General features: G+C 46.2%; 1 protein-coding gene across 1 annotated transcript in view; it reads right to left on the minus strand.

Annotated features, from left to right (window-relative positions):
• Positions 1 to 25481, minus strand: part of abcc4 (ATP binding cassette subfamily C member 4 (PEL blood group)) — a 516746-nt gene that overhangs the window by 68945 nt on the left and 422320 nt on the right. The window contains exon 27 of the mRNA XM_085999895.1: positions 14503 to 14592. Within this exon, the coding sequence (XP_085856021.1) occupies positions 14503 to 14592 (90 nt within the window). The remainder of the gene's footprint in view (positions 1 to 14502; positions 14593 to 25481) is intronic.

Below are 25481 nucleotides of genomic sequence, written 5' to 3' on the forward strand. Positions count from 1 at the left end.
ATTCGAGCAAATTTGTCAAACATGACTTCCCCTTCATAAAACCATGCTGACTCTGTCCAATTAAATTATGCTTATCCAAATGTCCTGTTACTGCTTCCTTAATAATGGACTCCAACATTTTACCAACCACAGATGTTAGGCTAACTGGTCTATAGTTTCCAGCCTTTTGTCTACCTCCCTTTTTAAATAAGGGTGTTACATTAGCAGTTTTCCAATCTGCTGGGACCTTTCCTGAATCCAGGGAGTTTTGGAAAATTACCACCAATGCATCCGCAATCCCTACCGCTACTTCTCTCAAGACCCTAGGATGTAAGCCATCAGGTCCAGGGGATTTATCCACCTTAAGTCCCATTATCTTACCGAGTACCACCTCCTTAGTGATTTTAATCGTGTTTAGCTCCTCCCCCCCATAGCCCCCTGTTTGTCCAGTTGTGATAAATCCATGTAGTGAAACAAGAACTCGAAGAGGTGAGATATTAGAATTAGTCTGTATACTTTATTAACAACTGCGTAGCAAACATACAGGCCTGTATCCTGCATCCTGGCATTCCACCTTTGCTGACCTCGACAGGAAGCAATCCCCTGACCTTAACTAGTGGCAGCATTAGCTACAGCACCACCTGGTGGATAACCTTAATCATAACATCCCAGATTACTATACCAGTGTTGGGATATTTTTAGTGTCCTCTACTGTAAAGACTGATACAAAATATTTGTTCAGCGTTTTTGCCATCTCCATGTTCCCCACTACTAATTTCCCGGTCTCGTCCTCTAAGGGACCAACATTCACTTTAGCCACCCTTTTTCTTTTTATATAACTGTAGAAACTCTTGCTGTTTTTATATTTTTTGCTAGTTTACTTTCATAATCTATCTTCCCTTTCTTAATTAATCTTTTAGTTATTCTTTGCTGGCTTTTAAATGCTTCCCAATCTTCTATCCTCCCACTAGATTTGGCTACTTTATATGCCCTTGTTTTCAGTCGGATACTATCCTTTATTACTTTACTTAGCCACGGATGGCTGTCTATTCTTTTACGCCCCTTTTTCCTCAGTGGAATATACTTTTCTTGAAAGTTGTGAAATATCTCCTTGAATGTACACCACTGCTCATGTACCATCTTACACCTTAATCTATTTTCCCAGTCCACTTTAGTCAACTCTGCTCTCATACCTGCATAGTCTCCTTTATTTAAGCTTTTAGTACGCTGGTTTGAGATCCAACTCTCTCACCCTCCAACTGAATTTGGAATTCAACCATGTTATGGTCACTCATTCCAAGGGGATGCTTTACTAGGACATTTTTTATTAATCCTATCTCATTACACAGGACCAGATCTAAGATTACCTGCCTCCTGGTTGGTTCAGTAACATACTGCTCAAGGAACCCGTCCCTAATGCACTCTATGAACTCTTCCTCCAGGCTGCCCTGCCCAATTTGATTTGTCCAATCAATATGAAGGTTTAAAATCTCCCATGATTATAGCTGTTCCCTTATTACAAGCCCCAACTATTTCCTGATTTATACTCCGACCAATAGAGTTGCAACTGTTAGGAGGCCTATAGACTACGCCCACTAGTGACTTTTTCCCCTTATTATTCCTTATCTCCACCCAAACTGTTTCACTATCCTGATCCTTTGACCCAATATCATTTCTCACTTTTGCAGTGATTCCATCCTTTATTACCATAGCCACCCCACCTCCCTTTCCTTCCCGTCTGTCCTTCCTAATAGTCAAATACCTGTTATGTATTGTGTGTTCTCCTCCCACCTGTGGTGGCGCTGTCACAGGAGATAAATGGTTGGGTGTTCTCGGTTAAGTTTAGCTCTCTTTGTTCGGAACTCTCCAGAACTTCCTTTCCTTCCAATAAAGCACTTTATGTTTGAATCTCTGGGTTCTGAGTCCTAAATTGTGTCTAGGTAGAAAGGTACCGACACAACAAGTGGCGACGAGGATCGGATGAATCTGTGTTGTGGGAACTTTCTTGTTTTCGACTACAAAACACTCGGAACAGAGACTGCAGCATTACATTAACGTTACGGCAGTGAGTAAACAGAAATTTTAATTTGAAACGTGAGATGGTGATATACCTATCAATTCGTCCAATAAAAAGCGACGAGTTAGGAACGTAACTAAAGGTTTTTATTGACTAAATAACAGAGCCCACCCTCGTGGGTGATCGGGTCCAACAAGGAGGAATACCAGCCAGTCGACTACCTTTATACCTGGGCAGGTAGGTGGAGCCATGGGCGGAGTCGGAGGTGGTCAGCCCAGGTATAACAGCGCGACAAGAGGCGACCTCGTATAGTGATACAACAGTGAGAACAGTGATAACAATACAACAGTGATAACTATAGTGTAACGATAATGAACGATAAAAGTGGTTTACCACAGATGGCTACTATATTAGGAAACATCGGTGGTTTTGATGAAAATGTGGAGCAATGGAGCGCATATACGGAACGTTTTGACTATTTTGTATTGGCGAATGCGGTGGCAAATGAAAAGGTCGTGCCTACCTTTTTGAGTGTAATCGGGCCGAAGACATTCAATTTACTTTGCAGCCTCGTGCAACCAGATAAGCCAGGAACTAAAACATATAAACAACTAGTGGAAATTCTTGGAGCACATTTTTCACCAAAACCTCTGGTTATTGCTGAGAGATTTAGATTTCACAAACGGAATTAAGAGGAGGGGGAATCAGTGACGATGTTTATTGCTGCTTTAAAAAGGTTGTCAGAACACTGCGAGTTCAAGTAGGTGCTGAAGGACACCATTAGAGACAGACTCGTGTGTGGTCTGCAAAATGCAGCCACACAGAAGCGCTTTCTTACTGAGGACAACCTTACTCTTGAAAAGGCCATTGAAGTTAGTGTCTCCATAGAGATGGCGGAAAAGGAGGCTCACCCGTTGAGTTCAACAGGGAGAGTTCACAAGGTGTCGTCTGAGCCTAAAGGTGCGCGGAACGGCACATGTTACTGTTGTGGGAAAACGGGCCATCACGCTAATGACTGCTGGTGTACGGAGCTGGAATGCCAAAATTGTGGCAAAAAGGGTCACATTGAACGCGCCTGTAGAGGTAAAAAAAGAACAGACAGAGCTGGGAAGCATGGAAGCAAAATGTCTGTATTTGGACAAGAGAAGAAAAAGAGTGTTCATTCAGTGCAGTATGATGGAACAAGCAAAACAGAGGGGAGCGACACCTCTGAGGAGGAAGAGGTGCACATACTGACGGTTGCAGGTGATTCATATGGCTACTGGGTGTCACCACTGGTGGAGGGACAATCAGTGCGGATGGAGGTGGACACAGGCGCGGCTGTGTCCCTTCTTTCAGACACTGTCTACAACAAAATGCTAAAGCATCTTACCCTTCAGCCAACAAACATTGTGGCGCCATTGAGGTGACAGTTAAATTGAACGGACAGACTGCAAAACTGCCACTATATGTGGTAAAGGGAAATTACCCATCGCTACTGGGACGTGCGTGGCTAGAGAAAATCACGCTGGACTGGCCTGCAGTCCGCATGATGTCAAAAGGGGAGTCAGGTCTGACTGCAGTGTTAAACAAACATGCAGAACTCTTCAATGGGGAACTTGGGAGCATGAAAAAGATCAGCGTGAGACTGGACATTAAACCTGACAGCAAGCCGAAGTTTCACAAAGCCCAACCTGTACCCTATGCAATTAGGCCAAAAGTTGAGGCTAACTTGGAGGCCTTAGTCGAGAATGGAGTCCTGGAGCCTGTGAGCGTGAGCAAATGGGCCACACCCATTGTTCCTGTCCTGAAAAAGGATGGATCTGTTCGAATCTGCGGGGATTTTAAAGTGACTATTAACCCGGTGCTGTCTGCGGAACAGTACCCTCTTCCCCTCATTGATGATCTTTTTACGGGCCTGGCCGGAGGGCAAAAGTTCTGCAAAATAGACTTATGCCAGGCTTATCTACAAATGCATGTCGATGACAAATCAAAGGAGCTGCTGAAAATTGTGACACACAAGGGGCTATACAGGTACTGCCGCCTTCCGTTTGGAATTACGTCGGCCCCTGCTCTATTCCAAAGGGCAATGGATCAGATTTTGAGTGGACTGCCAGGAGTCCAGTGCTACCTGGATGACATCCTTGTCACTGGGACAAATGAGGATCATCTTCTGAACTTGGATGCGACACTACAACGACTGAAAAAGTACGGACTCAGTGTTCGTAAAGACAAATGTGAATTCTTTCAGTCTTCAGTTGAGTACTGGGGCATGTGATTGACGCTACTGGCCTGCATAAGGCGCCGTCAAAGGTCAAGGCGATCGTGGAGGCCCCAGCACCCCAGAATGTGAGCCAGTTACGTTCATTTCTGGGGCTACTTAACTACTATGGGAAGTTTATTCCAGACTTAGCAACATTGCTGAAGCCGTTACATCAGTTGCTATGTCAAGGCAAAACATGGAAATGGACTGAACTGTGCAACGAAGCTTTCGCCCAAGCAAAGAAAGCATTGCTGAATTCGGAGGTCCTGACACACTTCGACCCAAAGCTACCCATGCAGCTAGCATGTGATGCATCACCATATGGTGTGGGAGCAGTCATATCCCACATCATGCCTTCGGGTGAAGAGAAACCTATCGCCTTCGCATCACGCACCTTGAACAAGGCCGCGACTAACTATGCGCAGATCGAGCGCGAGGCCTTGGGAATCGTTTTTGGAATTCGAAAATTTCATCAGTACCTGTTTGGGAGAAGGTTCACACTCCTGACGGACCACCGTCCATTGACTTCAATCTTCGGGTCCCACACCGGAATTCCGTCTCTCGCTGCAAGCAGGATGCAAAGGTGGGCTTTACTGTTGTCAGGACACACATACGACATCAAATATCGCAAATCAGACTTGCACGGCAACGCAGACGGTCTCTCGAGGCTACCCTTGCCTGTTACTCCTCCAGAGCCTCGTCAGATAGACATCTTCTACTTTAGACAAGTGGAGGGAGCACCTGTCACTGCAGTTCAGGTGCGAAGGTACACCCACAACGATCCAGTCCTGTCTGAGGTAATGGGCGATGTCATTCGAGGGAGAGCTATAGGAGATTCTCCTAGTTTGAAACCTTACGTTTCAAAAAGAAATGAGCTCTCCGTCCAGGCAGGTTGTCTTCTTTGGGGACGCCGTGTCATCATTCTGCCACCTCTGAGGGAACCTATACTGCAACAACTTCATACAGGCCACAGTGGGATGGTTCGGATGAAGGAAATGGCAAGAAGCTACTTCTGGTGGCCAGGTCTCGATGGGAATATTGAGGAGAAAGCCAAAACATGTTCCCCATGTCAAAGGGTCCGGAATGTTCCACAGCTGGCAACCCTACACCCCTGGGATTGGCCTGCAGAAGTGTGGCAGCGAGTACATGTGGACTTCGCCGGTCCTTTCGAAGAGAAGATGTTTATGGTGGTTGTAGATGCTCGTAGCAAGTGGCCGGAGGTCGCTGTGATGAGGTCTACCACGGCAGAGAAAACAATTGAGAAACTTGGTGAGATGTTCAGCCGTTATGGCTCACCGGAACAACTTGTAAGTGACAACGGTCCACAATTTGTATCACAGGAGTTTGCAACCTTCCTGCATGTGAATGGTGTCCAACACATCAGGTCTGCGCCCTATCATCCCTCTACTAACGGCCAGGCAGAAAAGTTCGTGCAAACTTTGAAGCACGCCTTGAAGGCATCGCAAGGTCAGGGCTCAATCCACCAATGTCTGAACAGCTTCCTGTTGTCCTATAGGAACAAGCCGCATGCCACAACCAAAACTTCCCCTGCTTCGCTCATGATGAAGAGGCAGTTGCGGACAAGTTTTGACTTACTCAAACCTCCAAGGGCAGAGCAGGTTGTCCATCGTCAACAACAAGCTCAAGTTGAAAAGAGAGAGAAAAGAGCCAAGGAGAGACGGTTTCATCCGGGAGAGCACGTCCTAGCTCGAAACTACAACACTGGACCGAAATGGGTTCCTGCTACGGTGATCGCGCAGACGGGCCCTGTGTCTTACACGGTTGAGACTACTGAGGACATCGTCTGGCGAAGACACACAGATCAACTGTTGCTAGGAGCAGAGACAGCCACAGAGGCTCCAACGGCTGGTTGGCCTGAACTGTTTCCGGATGATACCGCAAACCAGCATCCCTTGCCACAGTGCTCTTCTCCAACACAGGAAGTCAAAGAGACTGTTCCACCTGTGCAAACTCCTGACTTTCAACTGACACAGGCACCTTCTCCATCTAGGCCTGTGTCAATGCCTACTGCTGTGGAAGCCAGCGATGACCGCTGGTATCCTGTCAGAGAGCGGCGGCCTCCAAGACGCTTGGATCTGTAGGCTTAGCGACTTACCCACAAGACTGGGGCAGAATAAACCCCAGGGTAAAGTCAGGGTTTGAGGCAGTCTACCTCTACCCTAGGTTAGTTGAGTGCATTGAAAGTAACTTACCTGTTGAGGAATAATGTGGACCTTCCATTTAAGAGGGGAGGAAATGTTATGTATTGTGTGTTCTCCTCCCACCTGTGGTGGCGCTGTCACAGGTTTTAAATGGTTGGGTGTTCTCGGTTAAATTTAGCTCTCTTTGTTCGGAACTCTCCAGAGCTTCCTTTCCTTCCAATAAAGCACTTCATGTTTGAATCTCTGGGTTCTGAGTCCTAAATTGTGTCTAGGTAGAAAGGTACCGACACAACAATACCCCTGGATGTTTAGTTCCCAGTCATGGTCACCTTGTTTCTGTAATGGCCACCAGATCATACCCATGTGTAGTTATTTGTACCGTCAACTCGTCTATTTTGTTACAAATGCTGCGTGCATTCAGATAAAGAACTTTTAAATATGTTTTGTGACAATTTATTCCTACTTTTACCCCCTTTACTACTTTACCTTTATCTTTATATATTCTGTCCCTTCCTGACACGCTCTGGTTTTTAATTCCCCCACTGCTACCTTGCTCTATTGCCTTCTCCGCTGACATTTTTATTTTTCACTCTCTTGAAACCTCCCCCCCACTAATTAGTTTAAAGCCCTCTCTACAGCCCTAGTTATTCGATTCGCCAGGATTCTAGTCCCAGCACTGGCCAAGTGAAGTCCGTCCCAACGGAACAGCTCTCTCCTGTCCCAGTACTGGTGCCAGTGTCCCAAGAAGCAAAACCCATTTCTCCCACACCAGTCTTTGAGCCACGCATTTAACTCTCTGATTTTATTTACCCTAGCCAAATTTGCTCGTGGCTCAGGTAGTAATCCAGAGATTATTACCCTTGTGGTTCTGTTTTTTAATTTGGCCCCTAGCTGCTCATACTCCCTCAGCAGAACCTCTTTCCTTGTCCTATCTATGTCATTGGTACCAACGTGGACCACAACAACTGGATCCTCCCCCTCCCACTCCAAGTTTCTCTCCAGCCAGAGGAGATGTCCTTAACCCTGGCACCGGGCAGGCAACACAACCTTCGGGACTCTCGCTCTCGGCTGCAAAGAACCCTATCTATCCCCCTAATGATACTATCCCCTACCACTACAACATTTCTTTTTACTCCCCCCACTTGAATGGCCCCTCGTTTCACGGTGCTGTGGCCAGATTAGTTACAGGGACCAGTGCCAATTCAGAGCTCAGTTAATTCATAAATAACACCCTACTTTAAAAAAAATCACAATACACTTCTATCTCAGTAAAAATATTAGGACTAAATATGGGAGCAGTTTTATGTTATGTACTCTGGTTCAGTGAATTAGATTAGAAGTGACTCCAGTACACTTCTTCAACCAATGTTCATGAAGTCTGCACTGCTCCTTTCCTTGAACTTTAGAATTCAGTTGCTGAAATGGACAGCCGACTTCTGTCCTTGGGGAAAAGGTAAGTATCCAATGTCAGAAAAGCCACCAGGAATTGACTGGCTTGCTTTTATTTACATTTTTAAGTGTGATAACTAGGGATAAACTTTCCTCTACTATCCCACCTAAAAATCATGCAGGATCAGATGGAAAGGAGCTCAATAGAGGATCCTATCCTTCCATTTTGTCACATGTGAGACCATTCCCACCGCTACCCTGAACCTGCTGCCATGGTTTACCTGACAGTTCCAGAAAGCGATGGGAACAGGAGCAGACAAGAGGGAAAAGGTGTCAAAATGGGGCGGTGGCGCCTACTACTGCCTCACTGTCCCAACCTCAATTTCCTTTCCCCAGCCCCGCTGCTGCCTGCTCCAACCCCATCCACCACATGCAAATGCTGGAGGGGTGAAGGCTTGGGTTCCCAGTCCATTTCCCTCTCATCTGCTCCTGTTCCCATCACTTCCTGAAACTGTCAGGTAAACCATGGCACTAGGCCAAGGCTAGCTGTGGGAATGGTCCCACATGTGACAAATGGAGGGACAGGATCCTCTAGAGACCTCCTTTCATCCAATCGCTTCCCTGATAAAGTCCAGGGTGGGAGAATGTCCTGCTCTGACCTTTATAGGGCAGGACTAGGAATGGCCATATGATGGTATGCTTCTATGAAAGCAAAATACTGCAAAGGCTGGAAATCTGAAATAAAAACAGAAAATGCTGGAAATACTTAGCAGGTCAGGCAGCATCTGTGGAGAGAAAAACAGAGATCATAACATGTGCCCCCATTTTTTCAGATGGCAGCTGTTTATGATTCTGCCATTCCCATTTACACCTCCTCTATACCAATCTTTTGTTCCTTTACTTGCCCCATTACCATCTGCTTTTGCCTGGCACCATCATACCTTTTGTCGTTTAATCTCTGTTGCCTTCCATCCTATCACAGACCTTCCCTTTGGTTCTTTCCTCCTCTCCCCCCAGCCCCTGCCTCTGCACTTGCTTCAACCTGTTGTTTCTCTAACTTTTTGCAGATCTGACGAAAAACCTGAAACATTGGCCGCGATTTTGCCAGCGCTCAGAGGGCAGGTTTGGAGGCGGGTCAGAGGTTAAAGTTGTTTTGATTGACAGCGGGTTCCGCACCCGCCATCATCCCGCCTCCACACAACCTTCCCAAGTGTCGGGTCCCCGATTTACGAATGGACCCGACACCTAGCGGCGGGAAACAGATTAAAGGCAGCTATTAACAGGTACTTGTGAGCAGCTTTCAGGGTCTTTTTCGATTTTCCAGCTTCTGGGTCGGGTTTTACGACATCTGGACAATACGCCAGGTAAGTGTGGCGTGTTGCGAGTCTGGTCTCATGTTTGTGAAAAGCTGACAGCTGCAGAAGTGGTGTCAAGGATGCCATGCTGCACATGGTGAGTTTCAGGGCAAAGAAAATGTTGGTTACTGCATTTTTTAATACATATACAGATTTCTTTAGCTTACAAGTTTTTAAAACCAACTGTATGTCCAGTGCCACCTCATTGGGAGGTCCTCGCTCACCAGGGACAGATCGCTTCTGTCATCTCACCTGCGGCTGCCATCTATTCCAGTAACATCGAAGCCAATGAAACAATCAGACTTTGGTCCTCTGAATCCTTCCATGATCATCCCCAACACCAACATCACCAACCTCATCACCAACCTTCTCCACCATCACCTGATGCTGCACTGGACACAGGGCATTGGCCCCTGACAACATTGCTGGCCGGGAGGCCAGCGATGGCATCACCATGGCCAGACTTTCTTCACTTGATGCTGTAAACCCTGGCTGCCACATGATGTGCCAGGTTGACACCATCCCACACCAGCACAGCGAAGCATCCCTTTAATGTCCAAGCCATTCCATGCACACTCATCACTATAGCGGGGCGGGGGAGGGAGGGGGCAGTTATGACTGAACAATCACTGGAACTCAGTAAGACACTTCTCAATGTGCGCTCAGATCTGTCCAATACGAGGTACACATTTTGAAAAAGAGATTTCACTCTACGACAACACATTACCAGAAACTTCACATGGACATTGGCTAAACCTCTCAAATGCCCACCCTTGTGTGTTGTTAGTTGGTATGCTTGCAGTAGAATGAGGGTGAGTGTGGGGGGTGGCTATTGAGATGGGCAAGTGATAAAGTAGATCGGAGTCATTGGTGATCCTGGGTGCAAGTTTTCACCGTTGTGCAGTGATTGTCAGTGTTTTCAGCACCTCACTGCTGTCAAATACTGAAAAATCAACTGTCAAAATAAAATTGTGCATGGTCCCTTTAAGGAAACCGGCAGATGACATATCATCAAATGACATCATCAGACCCGCTTCCTGTTAATTGGCCAGTAAGCCCACAGGGCAGGCTTAACAAGGGCAATCAAGGGAAAATCACGTCTGCAGAGCGGAGGCAGCTGGGGGCGGGACTGGAACCTGGAAACCAGCTGACCTGCACCCATCCCGACACCGATGAGAAAATCATGGCTATTAACTCTGTTTCTTTCTCCACAGATGCTGCCTGACCTGCTGAGTATTTCCAGCATTTTCTGTTTTTATTTTATGATGGTATGCTTCATCTGATGGGGACTCCACACTGTCTGAAGACAAACAGTATAGGTCAAAGCTAGCATCCAACATTACACGTGAACCATAGGACGGGCGGGAAGGGTGTGCAGGAGTCCGGTACTGGGCGACAAACCCAGCAAGGTCAGGATGTGGAGGCCCTGATAATTTTAATGGCAGGGCCTCATTTAAATAAATCACGGTAGAGTCCCGCCTGACATCCGGCCAGATTGACTACCTGGTGGGCAAGAGTGGAAATGTGGCCGCTGCCGGGGACCCGTGGGAACGGTCCTTAGCAGTCAGTGGCTGGAGGGGATTCCATCGAATCACAATGGGAGGGGGGCTGTTTTTTTTAATGCAGCAATCAGGGCAGGCTGTTGATGGGGAATCCTCACTCAAAGATTATGGGGATGCTGGTGTTGGGGATTCCCCGAAACTTGGGCGCGGAGGCCAAAGGACTCCTTGATGGGCCTGGGGGGACTCGGTGACCCGGTCACCGTGTCACAGGCAAAGTTTTAAAACTTACCTGGGTCTCTTCTGGCCAGTCAGCTCCTCCTGCTGTGTTGCTGCTGCCGGGCATCAGACAACACTGGACTCTGCCTGCGTGAACCTAAAATTTACATCGCGGTGCCGATGACATCATCAGGCTGAGACTTATAAATGTTAATTAGGCTCCCGCCTGCTTTTAGCGGGAGGCTTGTCCAAGGCTTGAATCGGCGCTGTTAATATTATGGCGGCCAGGAATGCAGCGGGTTGGAGGCAGAATCTCAATTTTTAGGATTTTCATCCCTCGCCCAACCCTTTTGTGCCCATCAGGGAGGGGGGTTGGATTTTAAATCAAGACCCATGGTTCTGCACTTCCAGCAGGGAGCTGCATTCAACAGAACTAGGGATCTAACACCATAGCTCCAATTCCCCAACCTGTGCTCCCATTGAGCACGGCTTCTTGTTAGGAGCATTCAATCATCCCTCATACTTATACTGCGCAGATATTAAAACCCACATCTAGGGAATGTCTGTATCAGTTCATCACTGATGTGTAGTATTTACATTGTCATGTTTGAGTATTGAGTTCACTTCAAAGCAAAATATGTGAGAATGAGGATTTGCTTTACTTTATTTGTTCTACCCAGACGGAGTTTAAACCAGGGACTAAAGAGATGAAAGGGTAACTTTGTACCATGTTGCACTACCAAATTTCCTTTTGTTGGGGAAAAAATGCTCAGAGATTAATAATTCAATTTGTGTCTTAAAAAAATCAAATTGGAAGACATTAGCCTTCTGCGTGATGTAGCCAGAACATTCTTCAATTATTTGCCAAAAAACTGAAAAGCTGTTGAGGAACTGTTTACTGCTATTCATACACAAAGCCACAAAAAGCTTTTGTGAGAATGAGCAAAAGGGTATGCTATTCACTTAGAGTGAAGTTGTGGTGCAATCATTTTTTGAACAGTCTCTTCCACACTTTGAATTGAGTCCAAAGACTGGAGAAATGTTTTGTCTGCTCCTGTAAGAATATATATATTGAAACACACATGGCCATGCTTTATATACTATCATTATCTTTCCCTGCATCAAGAAAAGCTATATTTTATACTCCAGTGAGCAGAACACCAAAAGGAATTCTGTTATGACTGCAGTCAAACATGGATATTTACAACATCAACACCAGTATCACTTTTTAAAACATTACAAAACATTGGCCTAGAAATTCACTGGCCTTAGCGCCGCTTTTGAGGCGCTAGAGGGCCTAGCGCCGAAGTTATGGCCAGTTTAGAAATTGACAGGGGCCCTAAATCGGCGTTAGGCCGGTAGCGCTGCGCCGGCACCGATGACGTCATCGGTGTGCGCAGCGTCCCGGTTGCCATGGTAACCCGCCCGAACTCGGAAATTGAGTTGCGGCCGCCTCGCCCGTGGCAGCCGCAAGCAACGTTCTGGCAGAGGTGCCTTACAGAACTTTGCGCCGGCGCATTAAAGGCCCCGCGGCGGCCGGCCGCTTTCCCGCCGGCCGCCTGGCCGCAGCTCCCTCCCCGGACTTCCCCCCCCCCCCCCCCCCCGGAACAGAAGCAAGCCCGGCACTTGTCCGAGGTGCCGGGCTCATTTTTAAAAAGATTATCGCGGGCCGTGGCCGGGTGCAGGCAGCTCCTCCTTAACGGAAGGAGGAGGCCTGCACTTCCTGAGCCTGCCGCACCGCAGCGGGCGCCGCAGCGCCGGAATAGCGCCGCAATGCGGCGCGTGGCACCAGTTTTGAGGCGCTGAGACCCCTCAGTAGCGCCGGCAGCCGTTTGGGCGCGGCGCTACTGAATTTTTGGCGCGCGCAGGGGGACTTAGCGCCTGCACTAACTTCCGGCGCTAAAGCCCTCGCTGCGCCAAAACCGAATTTCTAGGCCATTAACAAATTAGGATCATTTTAATTATTTCCCACTTTTTACTTTATATATATATAGATTTTTCTTTAAATAGTGAATGCCGATAGGATTAGATGTACTTTAGACAATGTTGGGTGGTGGTGGTGGTGACAGAAACTGAGCTTCCGGTCTATATTTGATAAGATTTTAGATAATCAGGCTAAAGCCAAATTAAAAAGAAAATGAACTGGGCTTTTTCTAAGAAATTCCTTTCTTCTGTGGTTGCATGGTAATTATTTGTCTGACTCACTGCCAAAGAACTCACTTTGTTCTGTGTGGAGCTGTTACTTGCATTGCCCCCTTGGATAATGGGACAGATGTAGAATGTAATTTCAAATTCATTGTGGGGGGGGTGGGGGGCGGCGGTGGCGGGTGTTTATGGCTCATTTGTTCTGAAGGTGTGATCATCAACAGGATTATATTAAAAGGTCTGCTTTTTCATTTAAAGATATACTTTTAAAACCCAGACTTTCTTTGGGATTCGAGTCTCATGCTTTATTCTGTTTTTCCATGTGAGGCAGCTAAGAAGATGCCAGGAGGATCATCTCCCATGTAACATTCCCAAACTTACACTCAGAAACTACTGAAAAGAACTGCAAGAATTTCAGAATTCTGAAATTGTGGTATTAACAGGGAGGTTTGCAGGGAGCCCAATTTAGTAATATATTGTGTCTTTCTACTTCTATGCATTATTACTTATAAATTTAGCCAAATAGTTTCAGCGTGTATATATTGTTCTGTTGCCATATTATTGTCTGCCTTTGGAAGTGACGGAAAGAGAGAAAGAAAGAGGGAGTGAGAAATGGATGCGGCGATTGGTTGGGGGGGTGGAAGAGGAAGTGTAGCAGTGGTTTGAATATGGGCTGATGAGGACCATTCCTGCACCTCCCGCCTCCACATTCAGGTATGTATTTTTAAAATCTTACCTTTGCGGTAGCGACTTGCATCAGCCCTTTATCACAGAAATCACAGAATCACAGAAACCCCACAGTGCAGATAGAGGCCATTTCGGCCCATCGAGCCTGCACCGACACATATCCCACCCGATCCCCGTCACCAACACATATCCCACCCTATCCCCGTAACCCCACGTATTTAATCCCCCTAACACTAAGGGTCAATTTATCATAGCCAATCAACCTAACCCGCACATCTTTGGACTGTGGGAGGAAACCGGAGCACCCAGAGGAAACCCACGCAAACACGGGGAGAATGTGCAAACTCCACACAGACAGTCGCCCGAGGCCGGATTCGAACCCGGGTCCCTGGCGCTGTGAGGCAACAGTGCTAACCACTATGCCACCGTGCTGCCCTTTAAGGACCACTCGTTAGGCTGCATGCAGTCCTAGTTTCCCTGAATGCAGTCGGTGCCGGGCCAGCTGCGTTTAGGGCAACCTGAACCACAGTCAGGCCCCTTACTGGCCCATATGGCAGGCATGGCCCTCTGGTTTGTAATAAGCATGCGCTTCCTGCCTGCCACTTGGAAGCTTAAGAGGTTGTGTAGCTGCATGGTCTCTAATTCAAGCTTTCTACACAAAATGTACTGGTAGCATATTTAATAACTTGTATACTGCAAACATTTAGGAGCCAAGTACATTTTAAAGCAAACTATAAGTTATAAAAACAAGCTTGGGCAAACCCTACTGTCTCTGAAGTGTATTATGGTATTCCAATCCAGCACCTACCTCTTCCAATGCATTCCACAGTGCTTCATCAGTATGCTCATCAAAGGGATCCAGGTTCTTTCTCATGGTACCAGTAAATAAAACAGGGTCCTGAATGATAGCAAAAAAAGTAACTGTTTAGATTTTTGTATTTTCAACTAATAATTGGTAATAGGTGCATAAGATTTTCACATTGTGCTTTCATCTCTTGGACTTGGGGTTGAATATACACAGGACAATGGATAAATGGGTATTCTCTCTGCTTGCTGGAGCTCCAGCACAAAACGACTGAGTCTCAGTGAAAGGTTACAAGAATGAATGGTGTGGGAAATGGGAAAACAGGTAAGTCAGCCAACTCGGTCATCAACCTGAAATGTTAACTCTGTTTCTCTCTCCGCAGATGCTGTCTGACCTGCTGAGTGTTTCCAGCATTTTCTGTTTTTATTACAATAATCAGTACTCTTGAGAATTAAGGCACCACATTACACTAGCACAGAAGAAACTTTACCCTTAGCCATGGCTTACCAATTTTAGATGAATGTCAAAAGTTTTGTTTCATGTTTAGCCTCTTACAGTACCTTCAAATGTAAAACTGCTGTATGTTGTTTTATACTAACAAGTAATGGTCAATATGTAAATTGAAAAGAATACTTAAAAAAATTGTATCTAATTTTCTTCATGTAAAATTTCTAAACAGTCCCTGATTTAATTTTAAACAAAGAAAGATATTTTAAACAAGCACAAGTTAGGACAGCAATTATATTAACAGAACCTACATAATAAATTAATTTATTTTTATGAACAAGTCAAATCATAAACATGGGCATTTTACTTTCCATTGTGGGATTTGTTAGCTTATTGTAAAGTAATTACCTTGTATTACACTCCAGTACAATACAAAACATTCTTAACCACCTTATCAAGAGCAGCTTCAGTGTACGTGGCACTGACATTGGAGTAATGCATGTTTTATAGTCCAGTAATACCAGTTAAGAATGTCAGGCTATTTGGATTAGATAAGGGTAGTTAAAGATAAAAATAAATTTACTGTCTCTAAGACACACATTGATGTTATAGTTAGGACTACTATAATAATTACAAGAAATCTGTTAACTATTTATGCCTTCCCAATACAAATAAACTGGACAATTAACTCATATTACTGCTACTTTTTGTGTGGTTTTAAGTCATTCAAAACTGACGTCAGTTCTGCAGATAAGCAAAGGTTTAAGGGGCATAAGTTCATTTGTTGATTAACTTTAGAGCAAAAGCTGTAAGGAGTAGTGTTTCTTGTTTTATATTTGTGCTTTTGTTTTCTTTAAATTAGTAAATGGAGGAAAACATTTCTCCAGGATCTGTGCATAAATGCAGCAGGAGAGTTTCCTTCCCGGCCTGATCTGTGACAGGACAGATACTGTGCTGACCTAGCTGACCTGTCAAAGTTTTCAGGCTCAGCCTTAGGTAGATATTTGGGTGGGGGGTGGGGGGGGGGTGCGGTGGAGGGTTCCAGTGGGATTCTCATCTGCACTTGGGAGCTCATCACTGAGGAGGCAGGCTCTGGTGCAGGAGACAGCCACCTGCGTAAAGGACCAGGCGGCCTCACATTAATTACAAAGTTTGCAGACTTCAATGAATTGGGAAATTCTGCTGATGTTAAACTGCCAATCCACTGATACTGACGTATGGCATTTACCATATTCCTTTGGTCCTATGATCACTAGTACATCTCCTAGTATGCTGGACACCTCTAGAGTGCTGGCATTGCCGAGGGAGTAATTACATCACCCTGTCGTTATTCTCACAATATCACCCGCCTGTATTTACATCTGGTGGACGTGACACTGGGGGGCAGAAATGGACAAGGATCCAGCCTAATGTTGTATCCCTGACTGTTCCGACAGGAAAAATGTAGAAAGTCCTGCCTAACGACTGGTATATGCATGATTTAAAATGTATGTCTAAAACAGCTATACAGAGAACAATGATGTTCTCAGGAAGATGGTAGTTGATTACCCCTTAAGCCTGAGCCTAGAAAGGCCAAGGGGGTCAACGTTGAACCATATCAACTTGCCCGGTCACCTTTATGGATGTGTGTATATGGACACCAAGGTCTCTTTACTTAGTTACACTTTTCAAAATTGTGCCATTTGTGGTCTACTGTCTTTCCATATTAGTTCTCCCAAAGTGCATCACTTCACACTTCTCCACATTGAATTGCATCTGCCATGCTTCTGCCCATTTAGCCAGCCTGTCTATGTCATGCTGAAGTCTACAAGTATCCTCATCAATATCTACTACTTTGCCAAGTTTGTTGGGGAACACCACTGCAAACCACCTCCCAGTCTGAAAAACATCCATTCACCACCTCCTTCTGCTTCCCCAACAAAATGGCCAACTTTATGTCACAAGCGCAAACTTCAACCCTAGCGCTGAATTCAGCGCTGGGTCCTAAGCACGCCAGGTTAACCCTATTTTAAAATAACATTCCATTTCTACAAAATTTCATACAAAAATGAAATCCATACATTTGGGTCCATGGTGAATGCAGTTTTTGTACGCTGTTAATGTGTACATTGCAGCTGCACACAAGTTCTGTAGTCTGATGTTAGGAGTCAGGTTAACCTGGCGTGCAAGCAGGCTGACTGTGGCGATGTCTGGACCTCTTAAAGGGACACATACATTGTTCAGGTAAGTTTGGATTTAAGGTTTTGGACTGGGTTTTATTGATTTTATTGAAGTGGTGGCTTACTGCAATAGATGTGTGAAGTTTTTTTAAGTGTGTAGGGAGTGCTGCTGGTCACTAGCAAGGGCTCGGATGGTAAATGAAGGCATTTGAGAAGACAGAATACTCAGCAGGTCATGCAACATCCATAGAGAGAAAAACGGAATTTACATCTCAGGTTGAGATGCTGCTTGACCAGCTGAGTATTTCCAGATTTTTATGCCGTCATTTCACATTTACATCATCCGCTTGCATAAGGAAGAGGAAGACACAGAAGAGGAGGAATCAGATGGATTCCTTTGTGGCCGGGGTGGAATCATCCGCCTGCAGTACCAGTGACCACAACCCCAATTACCCTTTCATCATTAGTCCCACACCTTACTGACCATCACAACGTCCTCTTGGCCATGATGCTGAAATAAAAGCCACCACAAAACAAACTTTCCAATCCACCTATATACTTCTATCCATCCAATGTGACATCAAGAAATCAACTCATCACCCATATGCATTCTCTTAGTGAGAGTCTTGTGTGTGCCTTTGCTTATCCTACTGATGTGCTACCCCAGTGGCTGCAGCATGGCTGGTGGAAGGCTGCTGACTTTCAGTGGGGGACACTGCAAATGTCCTTGCTGGTTGACCTTGAGGAGCTGCTGGCTGGGAGTGTCATATCAATCATCTTCTTCTTGTTCTTCTTCAGTCTCCTCTCCCTCTTCTTGGTCACCCACTGGCTGGGCAGGCTGTATTTCTTGGGTGTGTGAAATGAGGAAGGCACAAGGGTGGAGTTGTGGTGATGGGAGGGCAGGAAAGCATGAGGTGCATGCCAGGAGGAGGATAACGTAAGAGGATACCAGCATCTTATATCCTTTCAGCCCCGCCGCTGGCCAAGGGCTCAGCCATGCCCTTGCTAAGAATGGCCAGCACTGTCTCCTCCAAGGGGGTGAGGTGAGGCTAGGAATGGGAGATGTGCCTTGTGATTGGTACAGATTGTTGGTAGGTGAGTGATTGGGGGTGGGGGCTGTGCATGGAGCAGTGTGCGAGGCTAGTGGTGCAGTTGGTAGGAGGCGAATTTTGAAGATGCATTCACTGATCCTGGCCAGTGGTCTGAGGTCATGAAGCTTCTTTGGGCACTAGAGCCTGGTGGTGGGGATGACACTGCTGGCAGTGATGGCCTCAGTGATCTGGTCCCACATCCTTTTTTCTGGAGGGCCTCCTGGCCCCTGTGGGTAGAGGACCTGCCTTGTAGTGTTGACCCCCTGCACAAAGCTGGAGTGCTGCATGCGAGACCCTGGGTGCCCCTTCCCTGACTTGCTGAACCATTTGTGTTAGTGTTGAGGCATTTTTCCCATTTTTTGAGGTTAGGAAAGGAATTCAGCTTTAGGAGCTGAATATTCACATTTGGGACTTCTTTTTAATGTTAAATAATTTTTACAAAAGCTGCAATGGCTGAAAACTGCATTGTTTCACTTCGTTTTAATTTGTATTGCTTCAGTGTGCAAGGCCCCTTTAATTCTCAGACCTCTTCATTGCCCACAATTCCGTGCGAGCTCCACAGCCTCGCTTCCAGAAGTTGCAATGCCGCTCCTGCACACGAACTTCGCCACCAGGACGGCGTTGTACAGCAGGTAAGCCCAGCGCCAACAATCTCCATCCCTCCAGATGAATTTTGCTCCGTTAGCGTTGTGGCCATTTTCAGTGGCCGTTAACTCCAGTTGCCGATGACACCGGTAACTTTACTGGCTAAAATGAATTTCTCCCCCATAGACTTTTAAGCAAAATGACGGGACAGCAGAGACCCCGTTGCCTGCAATTTCCTGAAAATACCTGGAGCGCATGTGGTGGTCACCCTTTAGCTACAGAGAGTTCAGGAGGATGGTAAGTGGGTGGCCGTCCAGCAGGATAGCAAGAGGCAGGTAGTGCAGGAATCCTCTGGGAGTGTGGCACCATGAAACCAGATTTCAGTGCTGAATACTGGTGAGGGTGACGATATCTCGGGGAAGTGCAGTCTAGAGCACATCCACAGCACTGTGGAGCAAATGACTGCACGAGTGGCACAGAAAAGTGTAGAAATGCAGTGGTGATAGGGGATTTGATAGTCGGGGGATAGACAGGTGTTTCTGCAGCCGCCATGCATGGTGATTTACCTCCAGGGCAAGGGACATCACTGAGAGGGCGCAGAACATTTTTGTGGGGAGTGGCGGTGGGGTGGGGGTGATGGCGGAGGGGAACAGCCAAGTTATGGGAACCAATGATATAGGAAGGAAAAGGGTTGAGGTCCTGCAGTCAGAGTTTCAGGAGCTAGGTAGGAAATTAAAGAGCAGGACCTCAAAGGTCTCTGGATTACTCCCAGTGCCACATGCTAGTGAGTATAGGAATAGCAGGATAAAACAGGTTACCGCGTGGCTGGAGAAATGGTGCAGGAGGACTTCAGATAGCTAGGGCATTGGGACCAGTTTTGGGGCAGGAAGGACCTGTTCAAGATGGAGGGGTTGTACCTCAACATAGCTGGGACCAATGTCCTCACAGGGAGATTAACTAATGCTGTGGGGGAGGATTTAAACTAATTTGGCAGGGGGGTGGGCACCAGGATGAAACATTAGAGAGGAGAAACAAGGTGCACAGAGGACTGGGAGAGAGAAATAGCACTGGAGTAAAGAATAGTTCAGAAATAGGAGGGATCAGACAGGCGGCCAATGCAACGCAGTCTAAGATGGGTTTGGAGTGCATGTGCATAAATATACGTAGCATGGTAAATAAGGTTGATGAGCTGGAGGCACAAGTCGCCACATGGGACTATGATATAGTGGCAATAGAGACCTGGCTCAAAGAAGGGGAGGATTGGAAATGTCATATTCCTGGCTACAAGGTATTCAGGAACGATAGGGAGGAAAATAAAGGAGGGGGTGCCAGTATTGATCAAAGAAACTATTATAGCACTGGAGAGGGATGATTTACTTGAGGGTTCAAAGACAGAGTTTATTTGGTTAGAATTAAGGAACAATAAAGGAGCCATTACGCTACTGGGTGTATACTATAGGCCACCAAATAGCGGGAAGGAGATAGAGGAGCAAATTTCCAGGCAAATTAACATAAAGATGCAAGAACTATAGAGTAGTGATAATGGCAATCTTCAATTATCCTAATATAGACTGGGATAGTAACAGTAACTGGGCAAAGAGGGGGAGGAATTCCTGAAATGTGTACCAGGGAACTTTCTTGATCAGTGTGTTTCCAGGAAGGAATCAGTGCTAAATCTAGTTCTGGGGAATGAAGTGGGGCAAGTGGAGCATGTTTTAGTAGGGGAGTATTTGGGAAACAGTGATCACAATATCAGGTTTAGAATAGTTATAGAAAAGGACAAGGAAAAATCAAATGTGAAAATACTTAACTGGAAAGCTAATTTCAGTGAGTTGAAAAGGGATCTGGCCCAGGTCGTTTACGCTGGTTTAAAAAACATCAGGCTGGTCCTGCCGACAAAATTGGCCACATCCCCAGATCTAATTAATTAGCATGATGCGTTTCCGCTAATTGGGCTCATTTGTGGCCCTTCGAAGAGGCTCTTATAGTTAAGCTGCTTTTTTTTGGTGCAAGTGCACTAATAGGCACCTTATAAAAGTTTTTAAATATTGATCAAAGAAACTATTATAGCACTGGAGAGGGCATAGTGGTTAGCACTGTTGCCTCACAGCGCCAGGGACCCGGGTTCGAATCTGGCCTCGGGTGACTGTCTGTGTGGAGTTTGCACATTCTCCCCGTGTTTGCGTGGGTTTCCTCCGGGTGCTCCGGTTTCCTCCCACAGTCTAAAGATGTGCGGGTTAGGTTGATTGGCTATGATAAATTGACCCTTAGTGTTAGGGGGATTAAATACGCGGGGTTACGGGGATAGGGTGGGATATGTGTTGGTGTAGGGGTTACGGGGATCGGGTGGGATATGTGTCGGTGCAGGCTCGATGGGCCGAAATGGCCTCTATCTGCACTGTGGGGTTTCTGTGATTTCTGTGATTAAAAAATGTTTAATTTACTAAGAAACTGACTACTGTACACCAACAAAACTAGTAAAAATAGTTCCATATAGCTTTTTAAAAGTCATTTTCAGTTCTTTAAAATCAGGTCACTCACAGGTGCTGAACTAGACTCTATTATTAAAAATGCTTATTTTTTGTGATAAATGTATTTCCAGCTGTATTAATAAAACTGCACCAGGTTACTTCTCTTAAGGTGCCACACAAGTGGTTATTAAATAAAATTAGGGCTTATGGATTGGGGGTAATATACTAGCATGGATTGAGGATTGGTTAACAGACAGAAAACAGAGAGCAGGAATAAACGGGACATTTTCGGGTTGGCAGGCTGTTAACTAGTGGGGTGCCGCAAGGATCAGTTCTTGGGCCTCAGCTATTTACAATCTATATCAATGATTTGGATGAGGGGACCAAATGTAATATATCCAAGTTTGCTGATGATACAAAGCTAGGTGGGAATGTAAGTTATGAGGAGGATGCAAAGAGGCTTCAAGGGGATAGAGACAGGTTAAGTGAGTGGGCAAGAACATGGCAAATGGAATATAATGTGGGGAAATGTGAAGTTATCCACTTTGGTAGGAAAAATAGAAAAACAGAGTATTTTTTAAATGGTGAGAGATTGGGAAATGTTGGTGTCCAGCGGGACATGAGTGCCCTTATACACGAATCACTGAAAGTTAACATACAGGTACAGCAAGCAATTAGGAAAGCAAATGGTATGTTGGCCTTTATTACAAGAGAATTTGAGTATAAGAGTAAAGATGCCTTACTGCAATTATACAGGGCCCTGGTGAGACCACACCTGAAGTATTGTTTACAGTTTTGGTCTCCTTACCTAAGGAACGATATACTTGCCATAGAGGGAGTGCAACAAAGGTTCACCAGACTGGTTCCTGGGATAGGGAGATTGTTCTATGAGGAGAGACTGAGTAGACTAGGCCTATATTCGCTGGAGTTTAGAAGAATGAGAGGTGATCTCATTGAAACATACAAAATTCTTACAGGGTTTGACAGGGTAGATGCAGGGAGGATGTTTCCCCTGGCTGGGGAGTCTAAAACCAGGGGTCACAGTCTCAGAATAATGGGACGGCAATTTAGGACCGAGATGAGGAGAAATTTCTTCACTCAGAGGGTGGTGAATCTTTGGAATCAACCCCAGAGGGCTGTGGAGGCTCAGTCATTGAGTACATTCAAGACAGAAATCGATAGATTTTTGGATATTAAGGCAATCAAGGGATATGGGGATAGTGCAGGAAAGTGGAGTTAAGATAGAAGATCAGCCACGATCTTACTCAATGTTATGCCCCTGTTCAAAAAAGGAGAGAGGGATAAACTTGGCAATTACAGAAGGCTCGATGGGCCGAATGGCCTACTCCTGCTCCTATTTCTTATGTTCTTAAATATCAAGGAATATTTTAAAATGAAAGGAAAAAAAACAAACAATTACATTCTAAACACTGCCTGATTGCCCTGGTTCATGTTACGTTTGTGATTAAGCAAATGAGTGTGAGCGGAAACTTGAACCATAACTTCACTTCGGAAAACTAGCGCAATTTGTGCCCGGTTTGCCGATTGCACCCAAAGCAGAAACTTTACCCCATAGAGATTAAAGTGAAGCAGAAAAATGAGGCTTATGACAAATGTAAAGTTCCTGATACAGTAGAGAACCAAGCTGAATACAGAGGAGACCTAACAAAGGGAATAAGAAGGACAAAGAGAGTTATAGGAATAGATTAGCAGCTAACATAAAAGTGAACCCAAAATTTTATAAACATAAATAGTAAAAGTGTATTCAAAGGAAGAGTGGGACCAAAAAAGAGATATTCTTGTGGAGGCAGGGAGCATGGCTGAGGTACAAAATGAGGACTTTGCATCTGGCTTCATTGGAGCTGAGGATGCTGCCAACATAGCAGTAATGGAGGAGGCGGTAGATATTGGATAGGATAAAATAGATAAAGAGGAAGTACTTAAAAGGTACTATCGTACTTAAAAGGTTAGCAGTGCTCAAAGCAGAAGTCATGCAGTCGAATGCGATGCATCCTAAGTTACTGAGGGAAGTAAGGTTGGAAATCGCTGAGGCTCCGGCCACCATCTTCCAATCCTCCTTGGATATGGGGATGGTGCCAGAGGACTGGAGGATTGCAAATGTTATGCCCCTGTTCAAAAAAGGAGAGAGGGATAAACCTGGCAATTACAGGCCAGTCAGCCTAACGTCGATGGTAGGAAACTTTTAGAGGCGATGATCTGGGGCGAATTAGCACTTGGAAAAGTAGGGGCTAATAAATGAATGTCAGCACAGACTTGTTAAAGGCACATCGTGTTTGGCTAACTTGAAATTTTTTGATGAAGTAACGGAGAGGGTTGATGAGGGTAGTGCCATTGATGTTGTGTATATGGACTTTCAAAGGGTGTTTGATAAAGTACCACATAATAGACTTGTTAGCAAAATTAAAGCCCATGGGATTAAAGGGATAGTGGCAGCGAGGATACAAATTTTGCTAAGGGACAGAACACAGATGACACGAAACTCTGAAAAATAGTAACTGTGAGGAGGATAGTGCTCCACAACTTGGCCATCATGAGGGCGCAGCCGTTGCCAGCAGGGATTGCGGCACCACCTCAGGAGGAGGAGGAATAAAAGGAGCGAGATGAAGAGGAAAAGGAGGCAGGCAGCCAATCCCAATTCCGGACGGGCTGTCTGTGAACGCCTCATGAAACTCTGATTCCAATGAATGAAACCCCAGATCCCCATTGCTCACCACATCCCCATCTGACCATCTTTCTGTCACAGCGTTCTCTTGGGCACAAAGCTGAAATGAGAGCCACCACAAAAGATTCCAAACAAAATGAATAAATTGATCCAAAATCACCTCACACATATTTACACTTACGACATGAACTGATCACCCTTGTGCAAGCCCTTAGTGCCTGTTCCTGTCCAAGTGCTCCCCTAGTGGCTGCAGCATGGCTGGTGGAAGGCTGCTGAGTTTCCATGGGGGAGACTTCAGATGGCCTTGCAGGACAACCTCGATAGCAGTCTGGGCTGGCTGGCTGACAGGCAGTGGTAACGGCAATGACGGAGTGGGAGTGGTGGGAACAGGAATGCTGTCATCTGAGAGGACAGCAGGGTCCTGCTCCACTGACCCAGTGCCACATCCGTGGGGCGCGGCCTCATCATTCCTAGTATCTGTTGGAGCAGATTGCTGGGCTGCTGCGACACCCTGCAAGCCCCGGTCAACAGTGGTAAACCCAGCCACAATGGCAGCAATCTTGAGCTTGGGTGGCAACAAGCTGCGACTGCATGAGAGCAGTCTGCGCTTCTGCTGCAGCACTAAGATGTTGGGTCGCTTCCGCCTGTGCTGCGATGGCAGCCGCAACATCGCCCATCACCAAGCATAATGTCTGGGTCGACACGGTCTCTTCGGGATTCCGCCATCCATTTCCAGCCTGGAAATCCTGGGCTCCAAGCTCTGTGCAGAGCCCCGTCCAATGTTGGAGGCGGACTCCTCCATTCTCCTTGACATTGCCAAGAGGCTCTCTGGCAGGCTTGCCATTGCGCCTAGCAATTCGGTGTGCATGTTCATTACCCTTCATCTGAAGGCCGCTCTGTCGAGGTCCTCATCCGAGTCTTGTGCCGCAGAACTCGCACATGAACTGGCCCTCCGGGGAGCTGGCCCCCGAGCTACCCTTTCCCCCTGGCCTTGTTGCAGCCCACTCGTGCCCGGTGCCTCACTCTGTGCAGATCCCACTACTACACTAGCCTCTAAAGTGCCAGTTTCTGAGCTGGTGTCTGCGAGTGACAGATGCAGTGACGCTGTGTCTTCTCTTCTCCCCCCTCACTCTCCTGCATCACCTCAGGGACCGGCTGCTCGGGTTGCTTGTTTTTGATTATCTGAAAGCAGAAAGGCACAAGAGTCAGGGTATGGTGAGGGAAGCAAGATATGCATGTATACAGCATCAGCAGCTTGAAAGTGAGAAGAGATTGTGGGAAGGGGGGGAATTGGGATGTGAGAAGGAGGATTAGGAATGAGCATACTGTTGTTGTTCCCAAGGGCTTCAATCTTATCGGTTGCCACGGCCTCCATTATCTGCCACCCAATGATCTCCAACACTCTGTCCTCCAGCTGACTGAGGTCGTGGATGGCAACCTGCCTCCCCACTCATCTTCTGCTGCTCCCTCTGATTATGCACGACCTTGGCATACAAGAGAAAGAGAAGTGTGCGAGTGAGTGTGTGCAATGTGTTTGGGTGATGTG

The sequence above is a fragment of the Somniosus microcephalus genome, chromosome 10, assembly GCF_052327205.1.
Source record: "Somniosus microcephalus isolate GS21.2 chromosome 10, FLI_Smic_1.0, whole genome shotgun sequence".
Taxonomy (NCBI): Eukaryota; Metazoa; Chordata; class Chondrichthyes; order Squaliformes; family Somniosidae; genus Somniosus; species Somniosus microcephalus.